Here is a 26,125-nt window from a genome sequence, read left to right as displayed (position 1 = left end):
ATAGACAGATGATAATTTATATCCTGTGGTATGTCAGATTCCCCCAACTGCAAAAAGGTAGGGTGGGGTGGCATTTGGAGAATGATTACATACATAAGTAAAGCAAAGAAAACAAAAACTTGCTCATGTTTATGGCTCAACATGTAACTCTGTCCCCTGGGGCACTTGCATTTCAATGGAGTGTGAAATGAAATGATGCATTTACTGCACTTAACTCATATGGCTCATGTCTTTGTAAAAGTGCCTTGAGGTGTGCAAGTTACTACATAAATCTTGATAATAAACACACATTGTGACATACACATTCTATTACATATGATATTAGTAAATTGGCAGTAAATCTTTTTTATGATTGAATTTCTTTGCCTTGTTTGTGCACAGATCTACTTGCTAAATATTAGTCTGTGTGTCTTTGAGGGATAAGAATAGATTGACTCCTTTTGTTGTCACAATGGTTGGGAAGTTTCAAAATAAGCAACAGACCTTTGAAATTTGAGTCTATTTACTTCTAGCAATTTTATAATTTACATTTGCAAATGCTTTTAAAAATTACAAATAAGTTCATATAGGGTTCCTTGAACACCAGATAGTTCTTTAAGACTAAAGTTCTTTGAGAGCACATTAACAGAAACATGGCGATGGGACTGTGCATCTTGTTTTATTTTTTAGACAGTGTCTCACTTCGTTACCCGGGCTGGAGTGCAGTGGCGCCATCTTGGCTCACTGCAGCCTCAACCTCCTGATCCTCTTACCACAGCCCCCCAACTAGCTGGGACTACAGGCGTGCACCACCATATTTTTATTAGAGATGGAGTTTCACCATGTTGCCCAGGCTGGTCTTGAACTCCTGGGATCAAGCAGTCCACCCTCTTTGGCCTCCCAAAGTGCTGGGATTACAAGCGTGAACCACTGCACCCAGCTGGCTATGGATCTTGTAAATGTAGATATGGTTTATAGGTCAACTAAGCATTTCTATTTGGAGACTAACCTGTCTCAGAACTTGGGAAAGGAAGTGGTGGACTGCTCTGTAGAACCTAGAATATTAAAGTCTATTTTCTTCTCTAAGGTCTGGAAATAACTGCATGGGATTCTTGTATTTGCAGATCAAGATGACTGTGCTCCTGTGGGATGCAGCATGCATGCTCAGTGTGTTTCAGAGGGAGAGGATGCCACGTGTCAGTGTTTGAAAGGGTTTGCTGGGGACGGAAAACTCTGTTCTGGTAAGAGCACAGGGCAAATACACATATTTGGACAATAGTGAACTAGAAACATTCTTTCTGCTCTTTCTGACTTAAAAGCTCCAGAAGGATGTAATCAGCAGGTTAAATAAGTTATTTGATGTTGTTAAAAAAAAAAAAAAAAAAAAAAAAATTGGATGACATGCATAGAAAATGAGACATATAAATATATGTATGCAAATATACACATACTACGTTGAGTTTCTGGTAAAATATTATGATTATGCAATATATGCTTTTGACATTAAGGGGAATAATTTATAATTAGCTTCAGAAGCATGAATTTGAGTTCAAGTATATGACTTCACCAATTTCAATGAAAACACAACTGTTTTTTCCCCTAGAAGCTTAGGTCATAAGTTTTAGTTAAATGAATAGATTAATAGGTTCCTATTTTACATTAATAGAATCAAAGTTATAATTTAATGATTGCTGGAAAGATCTCAGTTCTTATGGTCTGAAACCCTGGCAGCAAGTGATTTATTTACATATTTTCCTAATCAGATAGGTGGGAACTCTGTAAAGATCGATTCAGCAATAACGTGTGAACTTTATGTCCAAGATGCAAGATGTGCCTGATGTTGTAAACAGCACCTGTAAAGGACTGACTCAGCAATTGAATATAAGATTATGCTTATTTATATCAGGATTGCCTAAATATTACACTAGTTCCTAATTTTGCCCACAGATATAGATGAATGTGAGATGGGTGTCCCAGTGTGCCCCCCTGCCTCCTCCAAGTGCATCAACACCGAAGGTGGCTATGTCTGCCAATGCTCAGAAGGCTACCGAGGAGATGGCATTCACTGTCTTGGTAAGAGGATGCATGTGCTGAGGGAGTAGGGCAGAGTCAGGCCTCAGAAATCAGGAAACAGTGTGGGTGCAGTGAGCAGAGAGAAGACAGGATATAATTGGGGGGACACACATGTCACAATTTAAAGAGTTGTACAACCTGCTCAAACTGACATATTTCCATTCTTGGTGAACAGTCAAGTTTGTGCCCTCATGCTATTACTGCCCTAGTCAGCTTCAAGCCCCTTTGGAAGGTGCTTACTCCTCTGCCTTTCTAATTCTTTCCCTGGGGTTTGAGTGACACCAGTGTTTCATCAATACTTCACACCTAGAGCCATGATGGGGGAGTTGGACAGCATTCACTTGTCAGTGAATTTGGTAAGAGAAATGTAGTGAACTGCAGAGCTGATGACAGTTTGCTGGAAGTCACTGCTGTGTGCATAAAGAAAAAGAGGTATGGCCTGTGAAAGGGCTCCTCCCATGTTTCTTGGTATGTTCAATAGGTGGGAGAGTCAAGCTGCTGACATTGAGATACAAGTAAAGAATGATTCAAACCTCTTTCATAATCCCTGTCCTCTGGTAAGGTCTGGGTGCGGCATGTTGGATTGGGAGTTCGCGTCGTGGATGTCTCATACCTTTCCAGGTGTCGGTAGCATTACATCACGTACGAGTGAAAACCTGCCTGAAGCCATCTGAGGCATGGTGAAGTGATGATCTGAAGTTTTACAGCACTTTAAAACTTCCCTTTCAGTATTTCTTTCCTTCCTTCTGAAAATGTAAGAAACTGATAAGAAACTCAAATGATACTGCTTTCTCCCACTTGTCAAGGTTAAAGATGAAATATCAATCATAACTATCAATTTTTCGAATCTGGTTGATTTAAATCAGACCTTTATCAGATTAGTTTTGTGGAATCCGCAGACATCTGTAAAAACTCTTATAAGCACATATTTGGCTGTCAGTCAGGAAAATGTCACTGCTCTAATTAAGCAGGCCCATAGATAATTTAGACAAGCAGACTTCATATTTAATTTCCTTAAATATGAAGAAAAAGGAAGGTATCTCTTGGATGTTTAAACTTGTTAGACTCTGGTTTCTCACACTGTTATTGACTCATCTCCTTCCAGTATTGATCATGCAATGGGCCGTCCTTACCCCACCTGCGTGGTTGGCACGGAGTCCTCAGACTCCATGGAAGCAGTGGGCTTGCTCCTCTATTCTCTCTCCCTCTCTCTGTGTATGTAATTCGAAGATACAATACTTCGAACCATGTTTGGCACATGAAAAGTGCTATGTAAAAGTGTTATCCTTCTTATTAAAAGTAGTTGGGTATCTTGGTCAAGTATACACCTTTGTCTTTGCTTCTTGGAAAAGCTCTCTTTCTCTCAAGGTGATAGTTTATTGAAATTGTAACAGGACTTCCTAAAAGAGTCAGTTTGGGCCATCCAGGATAGCAATTCAGTGTGTTAAATATTTAATTGCCCCCTATTAGGGGCAAGGCCACAGTACTAGAAATGTGAGAAATATCAGGATGAAAAAGGTAGTCCTTGCTCATGAGGAAAATGTGAGCTAAAAGAAATAAAGCTGTGATCAGTGATGCAGAAGGGTACATATCACAAGAGAAGTAAAAACCACAATGAAAGTTCAGAACTGGGAGAAATATCTGTTTGAAGTATTGGGAAAGATTTCAGGGAGGAACTGTCATTTTGGAGGGAGTGTGGTGGATAAGTAATTTCATTTGCAGGAATGTGAAGGGATGGAGGCATTCCAGGCATGAACAGATCGCATGACTGGCATTATGGATAGAGAGTAGTTTAGGTGAGCACTAAGTTTAGGTTATATCAGAAACTGAGGGTGATAAGGTAGTGTATGCCATAACAAAATATCATAGACTGGATGGTTTAAGCCACAGAAATATGTCCTCTTATGGTTCTGGAGACTAGAAGTCCCACCCAGATCAAGGTGCTGGCTGATTTGGTTTTGGGTGAAGGATCTCTTCCTGGCTTGCGGATGGTCACCTGCTCACTAGTTCTCACATGCCCTTTCCTCTTTGTTGTGTAGAAAGATAGAGAGAGAGGGAAAGAGAGATAGAGAGAGAGAAAGAGAAAGCGGCGGGGGTGGGGGGGAACACTCTAGTTTCTTTTCCTCTTTTTTTTTTCTTCCTCTTCTTTTGAGGACACCAATCTTATTGGATTAGGACCCCACCCTTATGACCCCATTTAACCTTACTTTCCTCCTGATAGGCGCTTTCTTCAAATACAGTCAGTCACTTTGGGAGTTAGGGCTCAATATATGAATTAGAGGGGCAGGGACACATTTCAGCCTGTAACAGATGGCTTGGGTTACATCTGTGGAAGACTAAAATCTGAGGGTCAGTCATTGAGCTTTGACTTCTCCAGTGTAACTGGCTGAGGGTCAGCCAGTGCTGTCCTAAAATTTCTAGTGACCAAATTACAAAATGTGAAATGAAACAGACAAAATGAAATTTAGTAATAATATTACTATTCAAATTTAATATTCAGATATATCCAAAATATTAACATTTTAATATGTAATCCATATAAAAATTATTGAGATATTTAATATTCTTTTTTATTTTGGTACTAAGTCTTCAAACTATAATGTGTGTTTTATACTCACAGCACATCTCAGTATGAACTAGATGCATTTCGGGTTCTCAGTACGCTCATATGGTGATGGCTAGCAAGTTGGACAGCAAAGTTCTAGGCAACAGGGAACCACTGGCAGCATTTGGGTAAAGTGGTGCAATGATGGGTTTATCATTGTTGTGTTGAAAGGGGAATAATCTGGCACTGGTGTTTAGGCGTCGCGTGGATGAAACATGGGGTCCAGGAATACGGTAAGGCTGTTCTTACAGTAATGGAAAATTGAGAGGAAGAAAGGCCGTCAATGTTAGGGTGGCAGTAGCTGAGAAAGAAAAATGGTGGGTAGTTAGGAAAGAAAGGGTGATTTGTCTTATATAGTTAATACTTACATAAAAATGCAAAACTGTTATATTTTATATGCTATGTATGTCAATGACAGGATGTCTATTCAAAAAAGTTAAGTGTGAATCTTTAGGATCTGAACTTCTAAATGTTTGCCTAGAGATCGTTTACTAATCTCTAACTTTGAGAAGTCACCTTTCTTTCCAACCAGGAAGAAAGCTTCCAGCTGCTGTCAGGAGCTTAGAACACCTGCCTGGGGCTGGGTGTGGTGGCTCATGCCTGTAATCACAACACTCTGGGAGGCCAAGGCGGGAGGATCACTTGAGGCCAGGAGTTTGAGGCCAGCCTGGGCAACATAGTGAGACCCTATCTCTACAAAAAAAAACAAAAACAAAACCAAAAAAACTAAAAAATAGCCAAACAAGAAATAACCAGGCATGATGGTACAAGCCTTTGGTCCAAGCTACTTGGTATGTTGAGCTGGGAGGATTGCTTGACCCTGGGAGGTCAAGACTACAATGAACCACAATCACACCACTGTACCTCATCCTCGGCAACCGGCAACCAAGTGAGATTCTGTCTTAAAAAAGAAAGAAAGAAAAAGAGAGAAAAAAAGAAAAAGAACACCTCCCTGAACATGCATTACAGGACCCAGTTGATCTCTCCAACATTAATGAAAGTCCTTTTAAAGCTAAAAATGCATAGGGCCCTGAGAACATATAGCATGACAGACGCTGATGAAGCTCCTCTTCCAGAGGCTGTCCAACTGTAAAACCCTCTTTTTCCGTACCCCACTTTTTTCTCTCCCCTACTCTGTCTTTTCTGACAGATATTGATGAATGCCAACTGGGGGTGCACGGCTGTGGAGAGAATGCCAACTGCACAAATACAGAGGGAGGCTACGCCTGCACGTGTGCCGGACGCCTGTCTGAACCAGGACTGATTTGCCCTGGTAGGTGGGTGGGTGGTCTAGAGTGAAGGGGAAGGACTTGGTTCAGGGAAATTCTATACCCTAATCTCTATTTGCGTTAGAGATTCTAAAAATCATTCAGTTCAGTCAGGCTGCAGAGTTGGCTTTCCTGATTATGATGATGCTTGAGAATTTGAAATGGTCCAAGTTTTCTTAATTTAATAGCATCTGGAATGAATCCTTTTTTATTACTCACAATCCAATAAAGATGGGAACACGGGTGTCTCTCTTTAACTGTGCAACTAATCTCCCTATTTGTAATGTCGATTTGTGGGGCTGCTGGATAAATTTTGCAGGGCTAGGCAGGTCGGTGAGAATGTCTGGAGTCAGCATTTTAAATCACTTTCAAGGATTTTAAAATATTACTTGAAAAAGGCAGTATTTCTTGATCTGCATTAGAACTCCAGCTCTCTTCCCTTTCTTTTTTCAACATTAATAATGGTCGACTCCTGCTTCCTGAACCTTCTCCCAATAACAGCAGCAGCATCTCACCATCAGCACCCCAGAAAGGGAGCTAGCTTCACTGAGACCCTGGAGACCAGGACGGAACTCTTTCCCATTACTGCCCACTCTTTAGCTGTCAGCCCTACACGTGGAAAACATCCTAAGAAGGAAAAATTCCGTGTTTACTTGGTGTCTGTTTTTTTTTTCTTAGCATGTTATTTTTCTCAAATAATTTGCTCTTCTTAAAGGTATTAAAAAACGGCTTATATTTATATAGTCAGCTACATATCTTTTCCTTTTAAGGAGCAGTGAACCATTCAATAAGAGAGACTTTACTATTCCACTTTGGCATTCCCTCTGTTATAGGAATGTTTTCTTCCTGTCATAATTGCTACAGTCTTGTCCTTGAGGGCTACTCTGAAACTTAGTTTTAAGGAGAAAGAAATTTTTGAGACTCCAGGATATTGGAGGTAATGGACTGCACATTGATGCGTAGGTTTTAAATGATAAAGAGTTACCAGTTGTTCAGTGAGACCTTGATGCTGCCACTTCACATGATTAGTGTGTTTTTGTGTATGACAGATTTGTTTGTATGAGATCAGTGACTTTGAATTCATATGGTAACTTAGGACTGGTCGTTCTTTTACCTGCCTCCAATATGCTATCCTTCATGCTCAGATAATACTAAGGTCCACTAGGAAAGTAAAACTGTTGTCCCTTCTGGTAGTTCTTCTGTCACTAAAAAATACTGTATCACAAATTGTTCACAGAAACTGGTTCCTGATATTGATACTTGAAAAACATGAGTCCCTTCAGAAAGTAAAAGTAACGTCTTGGGTTCTTTTAGACTCTACTTCACCCTCTCACCTCAGGGAAGATGACCACCGCTATTCCGTAAGAAATAGTGACTCTGGATGTCCCCCGTCCCACAGTGGGTACTGCCTTCATGATGGTGTGTGCATGTATATTGAAACAGTGGACAAGTATGCATGCAAGTAAGTCAAACTGTCTTGCTGATGGCGCAGAGAGATGCTTTTCAGTCCATCACTTTTAGCTAATTTGGAAAATGAATACTGAGGATGTTTTTCTGCAATTAGATGTTCTTTTGGAAAAATATAAACAAACATGTGTGAACCGTGTGTGTGTACTTCATCGCCCCCTCCTTGTGTGTCACGATGCCCCTCTCAGTTACCAGGGATAAATATAAATCTAAGGAGTTGGTGATTTCCCCTTTTACTGAAATAATTTGATGTGACCACTGGTATAGTCTAGGGATTAAATGTCTCATCCTGGTTGAAAAACTTAGGTTTGTGAGATAACTCCTTAAAACTTTGATTTATTTTTCATCAAATATGCTTTACATTATATGTGAGCATCAGTGATCCGTTTCTGGGTTTACAAAAGTGTTGTATGTGTTCACACTGGACTTCTTGCCAGAGTCCAAAAATATTTTTCTTCAAAAATAAATGTATGTCTATTATTTCTTCACTTCCTAACAGTTGACTTTTACAGTTTGTTGGTTAATAACAATTGCTGATACTGCAGCTGCTGCTTTTTGCTCCCTTTTTGCTCCCATGAGGGTTTCACAGTGGGTGAAGTGTCAACCTGGAAAGTTGATTTGAGGAAGTCCTAAAAGTATGAGGCATTCCCCTGTGCTCCCTCTGAAAACCTTTCCCGTGGACCCTTTAACAAAACCCAAACCTGCAATAGCCAGGTCTGCCTCAAATGCTACTTTTAATTCATTTCATGTTTTCAAGGCAATAGGAGGAAACTGATAGATACCAGAAAACAAATAGGTCTCCCAGGGTTAGGCTCCTGATCCATTGATAATTTTCTCTGTGCCTGAGGGAGGGGTGATAAAATAGTCTGATCCTCACAAATCGCTACTATAACCTTAAAGTCTTCTCTCATTTCATCAGTAATAATGAGCAGAATAACTAAATTCATGGAAGAGTAAGCTATATTCTGTGACAAAGTGTATGGCCTTGCATCAGAAATCATGTCAGCATGACAAACATAGTGAAAAATGCTCACGAATACTAGTAAAAATGACTCAGTCCTTATAGAATTCTGTTTTTATATTCATATTTACATGCTGTGATTTCCTAAAGTACAATAAATTGGGTATCTGCAATAGTTATTGCTAGTTTTAATATTTACAATCGAATTGGTTTTGCCCGTTCATTGTTTCTGGTCATCCCAAATGATGAAATTACAAAAACAAATGTCCAAATTTATTAGGTCATGGTTGTTTTCCTCCGTGATACTTTAGATTATAAAAATCATTATAATAATATAAAGGGCACTACAGGGTTACATGTTGCATTTAGAACAATGTTTTCATTTGGATCTGATAGCATCCATTTATTAAATGATTGATGAACTCTATAGCACACTGCTTTTCTTTCTGTCATTAAATCTTGATGAAAATATCATATTCCCCTCTTAATGTTTTAAACATGACTTGCTACAAATGACAAGCTGGAGATAAAACTCAAATTTAAGGACCTTGAATTTAAAGCAATATTAAAAATATTATCAGAGTTTACAGTACTCTGGATCATAACCTTGTTTTAAAATTGTGCATTTAACAAAAATGTGGTTTAATCAACTATTCAACCCTTACCTCCTCCTGTCCTGATGACCTCACCTTGTGTTTTATTAATTCCATAATAACAAGCCTCTAGGAAGCGCTTTACCAGTCCAACTTTTATTAGAAACACTTCCTAGGCAGGCGTCATTCTGTACAGAGTGTTTTTCATGCTGCAAGCAGGTTTTGGAAGACCGAGCTCTTCCTTCTTTACTTAGAGGCAGTGGAAGTTCCCCTCAGCCACATGAAACCCCAGGGTGCCCACAGTGATGCAGAGGAAGTGAGAGTTGGAAGTCTCCATGCCTGAGGTATTCCTTGAACATTTCCTGGTTTGGAGATGCTCAGGAGGCTCCAAACCTTCTGAGCTTGGAGGAGGTCCTCATTCATTCTGTGTTTCAGCCAAACACCCTTCTGGACAGGTCTTTAGATCAAGATCCCCCAACATCAGTATTGTGAAATGCTTCTTAAAAACAGGTTATGTGGGCAAATCACATGGAGAGATGCATCATACTCTAGCCCTCAATATTATTATTATTGATTGCAAGAGATGGTAGTTTTATTATTACTCAAATTAGTCTTCCTGAGCATTTGGGAGCAGAGTTTTTAAGCACAACTTGGTGGGTTGGGGAAGCCAGTAAGCGAGGAGTGCTCACAGGTCAGGGATGAAATCATAGAGAGCTGAAGCTGTCTTCTTGCACTGAGTCAGTTCCTGGGTGGGGGCCACAAGTTCAGATGAGCCAGTTAATTGATCTGGGTGAGGCCAGCTGATCCATCAAGCGCAGGGTCTGCAGAATATCTCAAGCACTGATCTTAGGAGCAGTTTAGGGAGGGTCAGAATCTTGTAGCCTCCAGCTGCGTGACTCCTAAACCATAATTTCTAATTTTCTGTCTAGCCCTCAATTCTTGATTCATAGTATACCACAACGCATTTAAAAAAATCATGTTTACCAGCCTGGGTAACATGGTGAGAATGCATCTCTACAAAATAATTTTTTTTAAGTTAGCCAGGTATCGTAGCACACATCTGCATTCCCAGCTACTTGGGAGGCTGAGGTGGGAGAACTGCTTCAGCCCAGGAGGCTGAGGTTGCTATGGGTTGTGATGGCCCCACTGCACTCCAGCCTGAGCCCTGTCTCAAAAACAAACAAAGAAGAAGGCTTGTTTATCTGTATTGAGTCCAAAATGTCTCAAAATTATTTGACTATGGAAAGGCAAACTTATTTGGCCAGAGAATCTTTTGTTTGGTTTAATGGAAGAACGAATTCATAACCAAAGAACTAGTATCATGTGTCCCCCTCCCCCAGTGGAAAATGCCGAATGACTATTCTGGGCCTTATCGGACTCAGTGAGGCTCTGCTACTGCAGCTGACTTGGGTCTCCAGGACTCTGGGCCAAGTACTGACATATTTCTCAAGACCCGAAACTTCCTGAGAGGATCAGAGGTGTGGCCCATTAACATCCAACAGTTTAAAAATTGTGCTACTAGGCATTGATGGTAAATGGCTCTAACCAAAGATAGCTAGAATTAAAACAGCATCCAAGAAAGCCTGGGATACTCGTGGTCTTTTATGCTTCTGTACTCAGATCCTGCTAGCTCTTGCATGGTTAGTTCTAGAAAATAGCTTTTCAGAGCTGAATAGAGCATCAGACTTTTTTTGTAAGCAGCATGGTATAGTAGAAAGTACATAGGCTTTGAAATCAGAGAACCATTGGAGTCAAACCTGTCACTCATAGCTGTGTGACCTTGTACAAACGCCTTGAGCCTCAGTTTCCTCATCTGTGGTATGGGAATATGCCACCAATAAGAAAATGAGTAAAAGTGCCTAGCAGGGCGTCAAACACACAAGATGGTTAAGAAGCACTAATCCCTTTCCCTCCTTCTGTCAGTGGCTTGCCCAGTCCTCTGACCAGCTCAAGGTAGAGCCAGGTCTAGAGCCCAGATCTTCTGGAGCTTTGTCCAGTGTGTTTTCCATGCTGCCTCTTCTCACTATGGGCACTGGGGTCAGATCTCTGTATTTTTATTCCTTTACGTCCTTTTGGAATTAAGTGGGTACATAGATGAATAAATAGTTTATCCAGGGCCTGGGGAAGGAATTTTTAATAAGTGGGCATTACAGAGTGTTTAATGGGATGTTTTTCAAAGTTGGTGCTTTTGCAAGGATAGTAGAATACAGATGTTTACCTGAGATCCTAATCGTTTCCAGAAATGCATATTCCCAGTAGATGGCAGCATTGCTTCATTTACTAAAAAGGACAGCAGCTCATTCTAGTGACAATTTCACTGAGGCAGTAGGGTGTTTGTGGGTGAATGTCCCTTTTTCCTCCATAGAGCTGTTTCCCCCATTGAAGAAAATAGACAAATGCCTATGTGTATGTTACTGGGTCTTCCCTTGCGCTATTAGTGATTCTTTTTAAAAGGAAAAAAGCTTTCTCTGCAGACTAGGTTATGCATTCTGTTCAGAAACTACACACATTCTTCTTTTATAGCCTGCTTTCAAGTGAGGAACTCTGCCTTCAAATTCTCCTTCCTTTTCACCTATGCTCATTGCAATCTGGCCAAACATTTGTTTCCAAAACTCCCTTGGCTCTTAGGGCAGAGTTGCTTTGTGTTGGTTTTAAAAGGTGGTTCCTCAGGATTTTAGCCTAACAGAAACTGATCTTTAATCAATGTCCTGTAATGCCTTATAGAGGCAGTATGCAAATAATCCCACATAAATCCCAGGGCAAACAGACAGAAGGGAGAAGTCCATGCTGCATTAACTTGTAAATTATAGTGCTTTCAACTGACCCCGGATGGATTTTCTATATGCTTCCAAAGAGCTGAGTCTAGAAATGCAGAGGTTGAGAGATAGTTGAATATTGAGTGTCAAAACTATCAGCGTCTTTGGCCAGGCGTCTCTGATGACCTCTGTTTGTGTGTTGTCACAGCTGTGTTGTTGGCTACCTCGGGGAGCGATGTCAGTACCAAGACCTGAAGTGGTGGGAACTGCGACACGCTGGCCACGGGCAGCAGCGGAAGGTCACCGTGGTGGCTGTCTGTGTGGTGGTGCTTGTCGTGCTGCTTCTCCTGAGCCTGTGGGGGGCCCACTACTACAGGTGACCCTGTCTTTCCTTTGGTACTGGAAACCTCTTTCTAAAACCTCCCAGGGGAATGCCTGCCTCCTTAAGATGAATGTCTACATATGAAATTTAAAGTGTTAAAGAGGCGGGGCATGGTGCTCATACCCATAGTCCCAGCACTTTTGGGAGGCCGAGGTGGGCGGATCACTTGAGGCCAGGAGTTTGAGACCAGCCGGCCAACATGGTGAAACCCTGTCTCCACTAAAAGGGCAAAAAGTAATGGGCGTGGTAATGCACACCTGTAATCTCAGCTACTTGGGAGGCTGAGGGACGAGAATCGCTTGAACCCAGGAGGAAGAGGTTGCAGTGAGCCAAGATTGTGCCACTGCACTCCAGCCTGGGCGATAGGACGAGACTCTGTCTCAAAAAAACACAAAAAAAGTGAAGTAAGAGTAAAATTTTTACTGTTAGCTCAGGAATTCATTGCTTTGAAACATGAGTGTTTTACTTTTTCCTTGTTCCCTTGCAGTGGTTGTCCACACACCTGCATAGTGTATGTGTCGCTATTTATCATGATGTGTTTTTGCATTCTACTTTCTTCATTTAATATTATATGCTCCTCCCATAGCCTGCATAATTTTTCATGGCTACCTGCCATTTCCCACAAAATATTAATGTTGTAAAAGAAAATTAATATCTTCCCTAACTTGGAAGGAAATTCTGGTTGTCAGATTTTGTGCTTTTAATAATTTCAAGTTAACAATTAAAAACTATGGAACAATAACATTTATACATATAATTCTTTAAAAATAACACTACATTAGGGTGAAGGTATAGGCATTACACTGTTTGCTCATTTTCTGTTTTCTTAGAAAGTAGGACAGCATCCTCTATTATCGTCAATATCGAAAAGCATTTTATATACTGTTATAGTTTCTGCTGTACAAAATCAGTGAATCATTAAACTTTAGTGCTGAAGGGGACTTTATGGAATTATCCAGTTTAATCTTATCATTTCATGGCTGGAGGACCTAAGACTCACTTGGCTAATAGGTCCCAATTCTCTGGGAATGTACAAAATATCTGCCACCATCTGTAGATAAAAATTTAACCACATTTACTGGTACTACACAACCACTCAAGTGGCAACTGTCTTGTGTTCTGGAAAATTCAACATATCAGCCAAGATGCACTTATCTGAGATCCTGCTGCATCCTACTATAGTGGTTAAGAGCATAGGCTCTGGAATCAGGTTATACAGGTTCAATCCCAAGTTAGTGTCTAAATAACATCAGGCATATGTCCCAACCTCTGTTCATTAATTTCCTTTGCTATAAAGTAGAAACAAGAATAGTACTTACCTCAAGGATTATTGTGAGATTAATTGGGTTAACCTAAGTAAAGGCTTTTATGTAGGTCTGGCATATAGAAATGAATAAATGCCATCTGTTGTTATTTTGATTTTCTATGAACTGTAATATTCCCTCAAAACAGCTGTATGCTCTAAGCCCTTGTCTACCACTTCTTGAGAGACAAGATTCTTAGGCACAAACTTGACATTTTAATTCAGTAGTCCATTGATAACATTGCACTTTTTAGCCTGGTGTTTAATCAATATCTTGGATATGTATAGAAAGAATAGTGAATGATCAATGCTTCATCCCTTGGACCATTGCCAAAAGACAGGAAAAAAATGGAAATGAGAAACTTAAGTTCATGCATGCCATAATTATTATTTTTTCCTATTTGTTGTGACGTGACATAGCGTGTCCAGATCTGGAATGAAAGCTAATGGCAGATTGCTGGCTTTTTAAACTTGGAATTCAAAGACCAGTTCAGCTGAAAGCTGACTGTAGACCTCACATACATATAACAGTATATATCTTCAGCCTCAGATTCTTATACCTAAAATCAGAAATGAAAGGACTATTCCTCCAAAAAGAACGTGCATCAGAACCCTTTCTTTTTCTTTTCACTGAAATGCATCCAGAGTTGTAAATTTTTTTTCTGAGCGAATCTGTGGTTATTTACCTAACAGTTCTTATCAGTATAGCTGCTTACCTCTCCGCAAACTTTCAGCTATGTGCATAACTACCTTTGTACTATAGATCCATTCTGACAAGGTCCAATTAAAACTACTAGACTAAATGTTGCCATGTCACACTCAACTGTACCAACAAACGTAGCTCTAGCATTGAGTTTTTAAGTTAGATGTGCTAAATATTTTTCTTTAAAGGTTAAAATCAGTTATTTCCTCCCTTATACCATTCCTTGCCTGTCTTACCTAGCTTGTTTGATACTGTTTGTCTTCTGTGTCTCTCAAAAGATTGTGAGCTGGACATGGTGGCTCATGCCTGTAATCTCAGCACTTTGGGAGGCTGAGGCGGGCAGATCGCTTGAGCCCAGGAGTTTGAACCAAACTGGGCACTATGGCAAAACCCTGCCTCTACTAAAAATACAAAAAATTACCCAGGAATGGTGGTATACAGCTGTAGCACCACCTACTCAGAGGCTAAGGTGGGAGGATCACTTGAGCCAGGGAGGCAGTGATGGCAATGAGCCACGATTGCACTATTGCACTGCAGTGTGGGCGACAGAGTGAGACTCTGTCTCAAAAACAAAACAAGACAAAACAGAAAAGACTGTGAAACTAAATACATTTTTCAAATATTGTAATATTATTAGTTTACAAAATGTGATTTTTTGGAAGGACTCCTTGCAAGAAAATCAACAGGAGGTATTTCATCACAAACTAAAACTTTGTTTTTTGTGGGGTTTTTAACTTTTATTTTAGGTTCAGGGGTATATGTGAAGGTTTGTTACGCTGGTAAACTTGCACAACCAGGGTCTGTTGTACAGATTACTTCATCACCCAGATATTAAGCCCAGTACCCAATAATTATCTTTTCTGTTCCTGTTCCTCCTCCCACCTCCACCCTCAGGTAGACCCCAGTGTATGTTGTTCCCTTCTTTGTGTTCCGGAGTTCCAATCATTTAGCTCCCACTTAGAATATATGATATTTGGTTTTCTGTTTCTGTGTTAGTTTGCTGAGGATAATAGCCTCCAGCTCCATCCATGTTCCCAGAAAAGACATGATCTCATTTCTTTTTATGGCTGCATAGTATTCCATGGTGTATATGTGCCACATTCTTTTTTAATCCAGTCTGTCATTGATGGGCATTTAGGTTGATTCTGTGTCTTTGCTATTGTGAACAGGGCTGCAATGAAAATTCACTATGGTAGAATGATATATATTCCTCTGGGTATATATCCATTAATGGGATTGCTGGGTCAAACGGTAGTTCTGCAGTTAACTCTTTGAAGAACCACCATACCACTTTCCATAGTAGTTGAACTAATTTACACTCTCTCCAACAGTGTATAAGTGTTTCCTTTTCTCCAAAACTTCACCAGCATCTGTTATTTTTTTTCTACTTTTTATTAGTAGCCATTCTAACTGGTACAAATTTTAACTTTGTAACTTTATAACTTTTTAATTGTTTTTATTAGCCACTTGCTTCAATTTTTTTCTTTGAAGCCTTTGATTAAAACATATAATAACCCATACCATCTCCTGATACTATCTGTGGTGGCAGATTCACAGCAGCCCCTCCCATCCTTATCACTCTCCCTGGGATGTCTGGATAGGGCTTTTAACAGAGAGTTGCATTCCTATAGGCAATTAAGCTGCCCATCTGCCCCAGGACAGTGGTGCTGTTGTAGAAATCTCACAGATGCATCTGTCTCCCCTTCTAGAGGCTATTGCTTTGAGGACAGGATTCCATCTCCATGCTAAATCTCCCCATCCCCACCCCTAGTGAATGGCACCATGCCCTGCATAGACTCTGTGCTGAATGTCAAATAAGACAGTACTCTAAAAAACTGGATTTGGAAGCAAGATACCTAGTGTGTTTCCTGGCTTGGCAACTATGAGACTTTCTTATCTTGGGTCAATCCACTCCTTCTGTTTTTGCCTCTAATTTCTTTATGAATGAGGGATTGCAGTGGGCCAGTAAGAGCAGCCTAGGCTTTGTGTCATGATGACACACTTCTTACACCACCCTTAGTAGCTGTGTGCCTGAGGTGAGTCACTGCCATTTCCAAGCCCCGATGGCTTCACTTGTAAATGGAACTAACATAGTCTGCCTCACACAGTTGCTGAGATATTTTTTCCACAGACTGCCCCACTCCTTTCTGCAAAATTAGTAAGTTGTTTTTTCGCTGCTATATCATCAGTACTAGGACAGTGCCTGGGGCATAATTAGTACTCAATAGATACCTGTAAATGAATGAATGCAAAGCTAATCCCCAGCGTGCATGGGCACGTGCACACACACGCACAAGCACACGGACACACGCACACACACGCACAAGCACACAGACACACGGACACACACACATACACCGTCTATCTCACAGACCCTTGGAAAGAATGAAACACTACCTGGAAAGTATTTTGAGTTTTGCAGAAAATAATGCCTTAAACATCTAAAGTTATGTTCCTAGTTATCTTTGTATTTCTTCTTTCCCACACAAGTGCCTAAATTTTAGTAGCAAAAACAGTTGTCCCTGACCATCACTGAGTGGGCTGAGTGTTTTGTTTTGTTGTGTGATTGTCTCAAATTTTGACTTTATCACAGGACTCAGAAGCTGCTATCGAAAAATCCAAAGAATCCTTATGAGGAGTCGAACAGAGATGTGAGCAGTCGCAGGCCTGCTGACAGTGAGGCTGGGATGTCCTCCTGCCCTCAACCTTGGGTAATGTGACCAAAGCAGATGAAGCAAGGAATTGGCTTGATATCAACCCCTGTTCATTTTTTTTTCTAATTTTTCACTGAGTTCAGAATGATTGGAATCTTATAGCTTCCAGGTGGTGTCAATGTTAGCCAAGACCACATCAGCTAGGGAGGTCCTGGGTGGGAGGGTGTGGGAACTGTGTTGCTAATTAAAGGAATCAGATGAGTTATAATAATGCCATAATTTAATGGCACAATAAATTTTTGAAATTTTCTTTCATGTAGATTCTATAACTTAGATTTGTATGTGTTATGTGAAGACTTTCCATATTTTTAGTTGATACATTCCAGTTAGATGTCTTAAAAACCCAAGATTATGCTTCTAATTTCTTTTATTAATTTTACCTTTTTGGTGCTGTTTCTTTTTTTCTTTTTAAATTGTCCTTTAAGTTCTGGGGTACATGTGTAGAACATGCAGGTTACATAGGTATACACATGCCATGGTGGTTTGCTGCATCCATCACTTTGTCATCTACATTAGGTATTTCTCCAAACGCTATCCTTCCCCTAGCTCCCCACCCCGACAGTCCCTGGTGTATGATGTTCTCCTTCCTGTGCCCATGTGTTCACATTGTTCAACTCCCACTTATGAGTGAGAACATGCAGTGTTTGTTTTTCTGATCTTGTGTTAGTTTGCTGAAAATGAGGGTTTCTAGATTCATCAATGTCCCTATGAAGACATGAACTCATCCTTTTTTATGGCTGCATAGTATTCCATGGTGTATATGTGCCACATTTTCTTTATTCAGTCTATCATTGATAGGCATTTGGGTTGGTTCCAAGTTTTTGCTATTGTGAACAGTGTTGCAATAAACATACGTGTGCATGCATCTTTATAATAGAATGATTTACAATTCTTTGGGTATATACTCAGTAATGGGATTGCTGGGTCAAATGGATTTCTATTTCTAGGTCCTTGAGGAATCGCCACACTGTCTTCCACAATGGTTGAACTAATCTACACTCCTACCAACAGTGTAAAAGTGCCTATTTCTCCACATCCTCTCCAGCATCTGTTGTCTCCTGACTTTTTGATGATCGCCATTCTAACTGGCATGAGATGGTATCTCAATGTGGTTTTAATTTGCATTTCTCAAATGACCAGTGATAATGAGCTTTTTAAAATGTTTGCTGGCTGCATAAATGTCTCCTTTGGAGAAGTGTCTGTTCATATCCTTCTTTTCTTTCTTTTTTTTCTTTTTTTGAGACAGGATCTAGCTCTGTCACCCGGGCTGGAGTGCAGTGTCCAGCCATGGCTCACTGAAGCCTCGATCTCCTGGACTTAAGCGATCCTCCCACCTCAGCCTCCTGAATAGCTGGGACTACAGGCACACACCTTCCACACCCAGCTAATTTTTGTTTTGTTTTTTTGTAGAGACAGTTTCACCATGTTGCCCAGACTTATCTCAAACTCTTGGGCTCAAGCAATCCACCTGCATTGGCCTCCCAAAGTGCTGGAATTGCAGGCATGAGCCACTGCGTTAAGCTCTAATTTTCTTAATATTTCTTTCTCATACACAGTTCAACTCCCTAAATTTCAGTAGCAAAATAGTTGCCAGATTACAAACAAAAATATAGAATGCCTAGTTAAATTCATGCTTATACTGAAAGTTCAAGTTTAAATTCAAAGTTAAATTTAACTGGGTTCTGTATTTTATCTGACGATCCTAAATATTTTCCAAAAAGCACAGAGGTTTGGGAAGTTCAAGATGCTTCATAAATCATCCACTTCAGTAATTGGTCTTGGAACACTAGAGGGCAGTCTTGAGACAGGCTACACATTCTTGAATCAGTTAAGGGAATCTCCATTGCCAGAAACCTGTCAGAGTCAACGACTGATTCAGTGGATGCTGTTGGCATTATTTGTGGTATGTATTGTGGAAGAGACTGGCATATGTGGCAGATTCATGGACGATTGAATCCTTAGGGAAGCTCTAACAGGCAGAGGTTATGGAGGAGCAAAGACAATGTTTGGGGTCCTTCCCACCTCATTCCCCCTACTCCTAGCTCCCATCTCACTGTGAATTCCCAAAAAGTAGCTTCCTGTGACTGTGCTTTTGACTACCAGGTGATCATCTGTTCCTCCCTGTAATAGGCTTTCAGTGTTTCCTTATTTTTTTGGTTGGACTCAAGTTTGAGGGCAAAAAAAAAAAAAAAAAAAAAAAAAAAATAGAAGCTGGGCGAGGTTGCTCATACCTGTAATCCCTGTGTTTGGGAGGCCTCCTCAAGGCAGGAGGATTGCTTGAGGCCAGGAGTTTGAGACCAGCCTGAACAACGTAGCAAGATCATATCTCTTAAAAAAATTTAAAAAACTTTGCTGGGTGTGGTGGTGCATACTTGTAGTTCCAGCTACTCAGGAAGCTGAAGCAGGAGGGTCACTTGAATCCAAGAGTTCAAGGTTGCAGTGAGCTATGGTAGCACCACTGCACTCCAGCCTGAGTGACTGAGTGAGACATGAGAAGAAGAAATGTGAGTTCTAGTCTTACTCCCCCACCAATTGGTTATCTACATAAAATTCTTTAACCTATGCAGACCTCTGCTTCCCCCTCAGTACAAGGGGTTTGGATTAGATTATCTTTAAGGTCCCTTCAGTCTTCATCAACTCCACCCGTGTGTGATTCTTGGAGAACTTAGCTGTAGAATGTGCTTGGTTCTTTGAGGCTTCATGACTTTCTGAACTTCTAAGTTACCCAGATTTTACTTGTCAGGCTACATGATATTTCATTCAGGTTTTGAATAGCAGGTTTAATTTATCTCATTAAGTCATCATCATGGGAGTGAAGGAGAAACACAATCTGTGTATGCCTATTAAAAAATCAAAAGCATTTGCTGCTGTCATGAGCAACTTGTTGGCTCTGAACTATGTTAGGAGGCCTGGGGCTGCTGAGCTCAGTCCCCTACATCCTTCATAACTGTCATTGACAGCAGCTGCTGCTACAGTTATCAGTGGGGGTCGGGGAGAGCTGAACGCTCAAACTAGAGGAAGCAGCAGCAGAAACAAATCTGGTTCCATCAGCTGCTTTTCCCACCTCAGCCCAGAATTCCGGGACCTATGTTCCTCTGGCAGAGAGGCATGAGGTTAGAAAACTTGCAGTGCAGAGGGTTGAATTTTGGCTTGAGACAGAAATAATGGGCATGTGTCTTTAAACAGTGGATCCTGTGTTGATTTTGCAATGTGTTGCTGCAGGAGATCATTAATGAGGACAAGATGAAGCATGATTAGTATTGTAAAAAATAAGAAAATGAAAATGCATGTTGTCTGGATTCACCCTTCCCTTATCAACATTTCCCTGTCTTCTCCCTAATTGGCCCCACTCATCATCCCTTTCTACACCTTTCTCAAAGGAAAATATGGACAAAGAGTTTTTTTTTCTACTCCTCTTTCTGTTGTTTCTGAGTTGCACACTCCTTTCTGTGGAGGGCCCATTTCTGAACCAATGGAGACTGATCAGCCAAAACTTCGGGCCAGTCCTTGTACTGGTTACTGATTGACAAGGAAGGACTTCACCAAATGATGTCCTTTGTCCTGCTGTATGCGGTTACTTCTTTCCTTTCCTTGTAGCATGGATCTGTTTTAATATCTAATCTATCTAGAGTGAATGTGAGCCAGTGATCTCTGGTCAGCCTGCATTGCAAGTGCCCAATCAATTTTTGATAATACAAATAATGACAAAAGTAATCATTTTGTTGACTTGAAGAGAAATGTTGTTTTCTGTTCCTCCCTATTAAAATTCTGGGTCCCCAGGCTGTTCAACCAGCTTGCGAAATTGTCATTGCACTAGTAGTTATTAGTACCTTTAATGGCCCCAAATTACTCAGAACTTGGTAGCATGTTTAAATGAGTGTTATAAATGTGTGTGTGCGTGTGTGTATGAAAAGTTGTAGCACATACATATATGAGATATTATTTGTCTGGCCTATGGGCAAAGAATACTTAGGGATTCTTGGATTGCTTGTGGTAAATCAGTGGCCTTCAGGGATCCATGACCCTAAAAGCTGAGATTCCAGAATTAGAATAGATTCTTCAGTTAACATATTGGTAGTGCCTAGTTGCTTTGAGAGAAAGTAACACAACGTTCTTCAATGAATGCTGAATCTCTCTTTAGCTAGAAAGACAAACTTCACAGGGCCTTTCTTCTGACTTTCACTTTACATACGATGAATATTGTAAAGCCATAGACTTTGATTCAATGATGTTGAGATCATTTGTGAATGATAACAATATCCTCTCTGTGTCCTTTTTGTTGTCTGCAGTTTGTGGTTATAAAGGAACACCAAGACCTCAGGATTGGGAGTCAACCGGAGGCTGGTGAGGATGGTCATGCAGCAGATGTTGGTCAGTTTTTATCCCTGGCTCCTGGTGAATGGTTGCTTTTACTTAGTTCCTTACTGTTTTTCAGTCAAAAGTCTCATTTAACCACACACGCACACACACACACACACACACACACACACAAAACATAACTAAATTGCATAAGCTCTGTGAGTAGCTGGGCTGTATTGAAATGCCATGGACCTTATTTGCACTTGAGTTGTGTCTTACATGAAGCTAACATGTTCACTCAGAACTCTAGTCACAGAGCAGCCCATGTCCTTGCACTTTGAGCAAGAATACAATGGGTGACTCCTGGATTTGAACTGAGTTTTGAGATCATTCTTTGGGTCCAGGATCTATACTGGTAGCTGCAGTAGTCCCAGTTAAGTTCTAAATGGTTTCAAGAAAACATGTTCCATGTTCAATCCGTCTAGTGGGAAGGGTTTCTGTGAATTTAAGTTGATGTGAGGATTGTCCTGGGGATTTCAGAGTATTCTGGTCTTATCAGGGGCCTGACCTTAGCCAGACGCCTGGCTGTCTGTGAAGTCCAGCCAAGCCACTGGTGGAGAGGCCATAAAACCAACCCCGGTTCTCAGGAACTCAGTCTACTTTGGAGAGAAATGAACTCAGATACCCTTTCACATAATACTTTTTCCAAGAGTTGCGTTACGATCAACCTTTTGGGTTTGGGTCTCAGTTTGAGTTTTGTTTCACAGGCCAGAGGACATTGCATCACAGGCCAAAGGCATTTTTGACCATGCCTTTGTGTCATGAGCCTTTGGAAAGGTTTAGAGAAACGTTTAGCCAACAAAAACAGTACCTCTGCTAATGAAAGGAGCTCATGAAATATCAACTCTAATTATATTTTCCATATTTTTTCCTTCTTCAATATGCTTATTACCGCAAACTCCTCCTCAGACTTCTTTCTGGAAAGAACATAGGCTTCTTATTTTGGAAAACTTGCTCTAAATTCCCTTCTCATACCTATGTTGCCATGAAACCCCAAATACTGAATTCAGTACAACTTTGTTACCTAATTTGAAGAAGGCCTGGATATTAAGGTACACTTAAGAATTGAATGTGAAAACTACAATAAGTAACAGTTTTCTATATGGATCATTACTTTCCCCTGATGAAAAATTCAGCATTTTCAAAAATTTGTTTCAGTGTTTATCGTTATGGGTAACACTATTAAAAAGTAATGGAATATCTCCTAGTTACCACTTTTCCTTGAGCAGCTAAAAACACAATTCATTCTTATAATGGTAATCCACTATAGAGGCACAAGTAATACAGTTTTGCAAGCTAAGAGCACAATAATTTGCCAGGAATTTGGTTAAACTTAGAAAAGAACTAAGGACTTGTTACAGCTAGCTGAATACTCAGGAATATGTTAGAATGTCTCTCTCTGCTACTGCTGTATTGTCCCCCCCTCACCCCCGCACTGTACTGCAAACAATTTGACCCATTCTCTGTGGGTCACTCATATAACTGTCTCCCAGAAGGACTGATCACATCCCCGATCATGTCCAGCTGTCTCATAAATGCCTGGGGTGAAAGTGCGCATAGAGATTGGGGTGTGGGGAGGTCAAGTGAGGAATTAAACAGAAGATCAAGTTTGGCTCTGAGTCAATTTCTTCTCTGCTCCTGAAAAACGTATTAAAATGCAATACTAGTGTAGTTCCATAAAACCATCTTCGTTGAGCTCAGCCAACATCAGCTGACACAGGTTAAGTGCAGAGCATATGCTAGGGGCAGCTGACCATGCCAGGGGAAAGGAAAACAAATACATCTAAAATCTGAGCTCAGACCAGGTATGGTGGCTCACACCTGTAATCCCAGGACTTTGGGAGGCCAAGGCAGGCAGATCACTTGAGATCAGGAGTTAGAGACCAGCTTGGCCAACACCTCTACCAAAAAACACAAAAATTAGCCTGGCATGGTGGTGCACACTTGTAGTCCCAGCTACTCAGGAGGCTGAGGTGGGAGGATCATTTGAGCCTGGGAGGTGGAGGTTGCAGTGAGCTGAGATCGCAACACTGCATTCCAGCTTGGCTGAAATAGTGAGACTCCATTTCAGAAAGAAAAACCAAAAAAATCCTGGGCTCTGTCTACTCTTAAGTCATTTGTGGTCCAGATGGGGAGACAGGAAGTACACAGTAAAAGCTGAAGAGCAATGTGTCAGGTAGTACAGTTCTTTAAATCATCTCAATTAACTAAGACTATTTTAATTAAAAAGATTTAAGATGCCAACCAAGGCTCTTCTAATTTTTAAAAACTTCTTTTCAGTCAAGGTCTTACTCTGTCACCCAGGCTAAAGTACAGTGGCTTAGTCATGGCTCATTGCTCAAGCGATTCTCCAACCTCAGCCTCCTAAGTAGCTGGGACCACAGGCGTGCACTACCATGCCCAGCTAATTTTTTATTTTATGTAGAGATAGAGTCTCCCTATGTTACCCAGGCTGGTCTTGAACCCTTGGGTGCAAGCCATCCTCCCACCTCAGCCTCCCAAGGTGATGGAATTATAGACATGAGCTACTGTACTGGCCTATTTAATTTTCAAAAAATTGGGCCCAGAGTGGGGCACGGTGGCTCATACCTGTAATTCTAGCATTTTGTGAGGTGAGGTGGGTGAATCACCTGAGCCCAGGAGTTCAAAACCAGCCTGGCCAACATGGCAACCCTGTCTCTAATAAAAATACAAAAATCAGTCGGGTGGTCCTAGCTACTCAGGAGGCTGAGGTGGAAGGATCACCTGACCCCGAGGAAGCGGCTGTGGTGAGCTGTGATTGTGTCACTGTGCTCCAGCCTGGGTGTCACTCCAGCCTGGGTGACAGAGTGAGACCCTGTATAAAGACAGACAGAAAGAAAGAAAAAGAAAATGTGTCTAGAGTAGTTTGAAAATGGGTTATATTTGTGTTTCAGGCCAGTTCTGCCATTTATGATTTCTCTTGCCAAGTGTTATGAATGATATGAATACTGAAATTTCTTTTGTCTTTTGTATAGGGTCAGTGCAACCAACTTCATGGAGTAAGGAGCCCCATTTATGTGGAATGGGCATCGAGCAAGGCTGCTGGATTCCAGTATCCAGTGATAAGGGCTCCTGTCCCCAGGAAATGGAGCAAAGCTTTCATATGCCCTCCCATGGAACACAGCCCCTTGATGGGGTTGTCGAGAAGCCCCATTCTCTCCTGTCAGCTAACCCATTATGGCAACAAAGGGCCCTGGACCCATCACACCACATGGAGCTGACTGAGTGAAAACTGGAATTAAAAGGAAAGTCAAGAAGAATGAACTATGTCAATGGACAGTATCTTTTTTTCCAAAAGTAGAGGAAAACTATAGGTTTTGGTTCCACAATCTCTACGACTAATCACCTACTCAATGCCTGGAGACAGATCTGTAGTTGTGCTTTTGTTTATTCTTTCAAGCAGTCTCATTGCCATCTTATTTTCAAGTAAGAGTACTGGGAGAATCACTAGGTAACTTATTAGAAACCAAAATTGGGACGATAGTGCTTTGTAAATTGTGTTGTCTTCAGTAGTCAATACAAATAGATTTTAGTTTTTGTTGTTCCTGCAGCCCCAGAAGTAGTTAGAGGTTGAAGCAGACAATCACAATGGTCAGTTACAAAGTAATTTCTTTGATCTGGACAGAACGTTTATGTCAATTTCATGAAATTATTAGAATATTACGATACTGTTCAGATACAGTGTAGGCATTTAACTCTCATTGGCATGGTACAATGCTGATAATTTTGCAAAATGAATTGTGATGAATCAATGAAAAATGTAATTTAGAAACTGATTTCTTCAGAATTAGATAGGTTTTTTTTTTCTAAATCTTTGAATGAAAACATTTTATTTTAAAAATATTACACGGGAGGCTTCAGGGTTTCTCAGTTATTACTGTCCTTCTCCCCCACAGAATTTGTATGTATTTTCAAATACAAGATTTTAAGTAAATTGACTGATTTATTTTCATTATAGGTAACAATGAATTTCTTCTAATTATTTAAATAAAATTACCAGAAAACATAAACATTTCATTGTATGCCTGGTTAAGTAGTTAATTATAGTCTAAGGCAGTGCTAGAGTTGAACCAAAATTATTTGTCAAGTTTGCTGATGTTCCTGTTTTTTTTTAGAGAGAGGATTGTGTCTCACTCTGTTGTCCAGGCTGGAGTGTGTGATGGCACAGTCATAGCTCAGTGCAGCCTCTAACTCCTGGGCTCAAGCTATCCCCCTGCCTCGGCCTCCAGAGTAACTAGGACCACAGACACAGGTCACCATGCCTGGCTAAATTTTTTATTTTTATTTTTTGTAGAGATGAGGGTCACCAATGTTGTCCAGGCTGGTCTTGAACTCCTGGCCTCAAGCAAAGTCATGCTGGTAATTTTGCAAAATGAATTGATTTGCTTTCAGCCTCCCAACATATTAGATTACAGGCATGAGCCATGGTGCCCAGCGTTGTAGCTCTTTAAAAAATAATTTTTCATCTACAACTCTAACTTTATAAATTAAAATTTCACATGGTGTTCTAATTAAATATTTTTCTTACAGCCAAAGTATTGTTATTAGAGATAACACAACCTGATATAGTGACTTTGAATTTTGGGGGCTTTGAATCATTCAGTTTATGCATTAACTAGTCCCTTTGTTTATTTTTCATTTCTCAACTCCTTGGACTTTGGTGATTCCAGACATCAGAATAAAAAGAAATTGAAGTACCTGCTTTCAAATGGATACTTTATAAGAATTATGGTAAAAATTTGGTGCTGGGGAGGATGACTTGAGGTTTGTGGATATTAATTATTCAGTATGACACCTCACCCAGCTACTTTAGATTTTTCTATATTCAGTTTTGCTTTCATTGACAATTAATATCCTAGAGGATCAGAAGACTTATCTATTTCTGCTGAGTGAACTGACCTCAGAAAAATAACAAAGTTTTCTTTCCCTAAGTGGGAATAT

General features: G+C 40.5%; 1 protein-coding gene across 4 annotated transcripts in view; it reads left to right on the top strand.

The window, feature by feature from the left end:
- EGF (epidermal growth factor) overlaps window positions 1-25,881 on the top strand; it is a 90,856-nt gene extending 64,975 nt beyond the window's left edge. For 2 of the 4 annotated variants that reach the window (XM_032254754.1, XM_032254753.1), the window contains exons 17-24: window positions 1,104-1,220; window positions 1,927-2,052; window positions 5,808-5,930; window positions 7,240-7,387; window positions 11,911-12,078; window positions 16,684-16,801; window positions 21,094-21,175; window positions 24,160-25,881. In XM_032254754.1, coding sequence (XP_032110645.1) covers window positions 1,104-1,220; window positions 1,927-2,052; window positions 5,808-5,930; window positions 7,240-7,387; window positions 11,911-12,078; window positions 16,684-16,801; window positions 21,094-21,175; window positions 24,160-24,413 — 1,136 coding nt within the window. In that variant the 3' untranslated portion in view covers window positions 24,414-25,881. The remainder of the gene's footprint in view (window positions 1-1,103; window positions 1,221-1,926; window positions 2,053-5,807; window positions 5,931-7,239; window positions 7,388-11,910; window positions 12,079-16,683; window positions 16,802-21,093; window positions 21,176-24,159) is intronic. The other 2 variants (XM_032254755.1, XM_032254756.1) reach the window with 2 other exon arrangements.
- Window positions 25,882-26,125: the final 244 nt, after the last annotated feature.

Source organism: Sapajus apella, unplaced genomic scaffold, assembly GCF_009761245.1.
Source record: "Sapajus apella isolate SASKATOON/1434 unplaced genomic scaffold, GSC_monkey_1.0 scaffold87, whole genome shotgun sequence".
NCBI lineage: Eukaryota > Metazoa > Chordata > Mammalia > Primates > Cebidae > Sapajus > Sapajus apella.
Note: the sequence above shows the minus strand (reverse complement) of the source record. Positions and strands in the feature narration are given on the sequence as shown.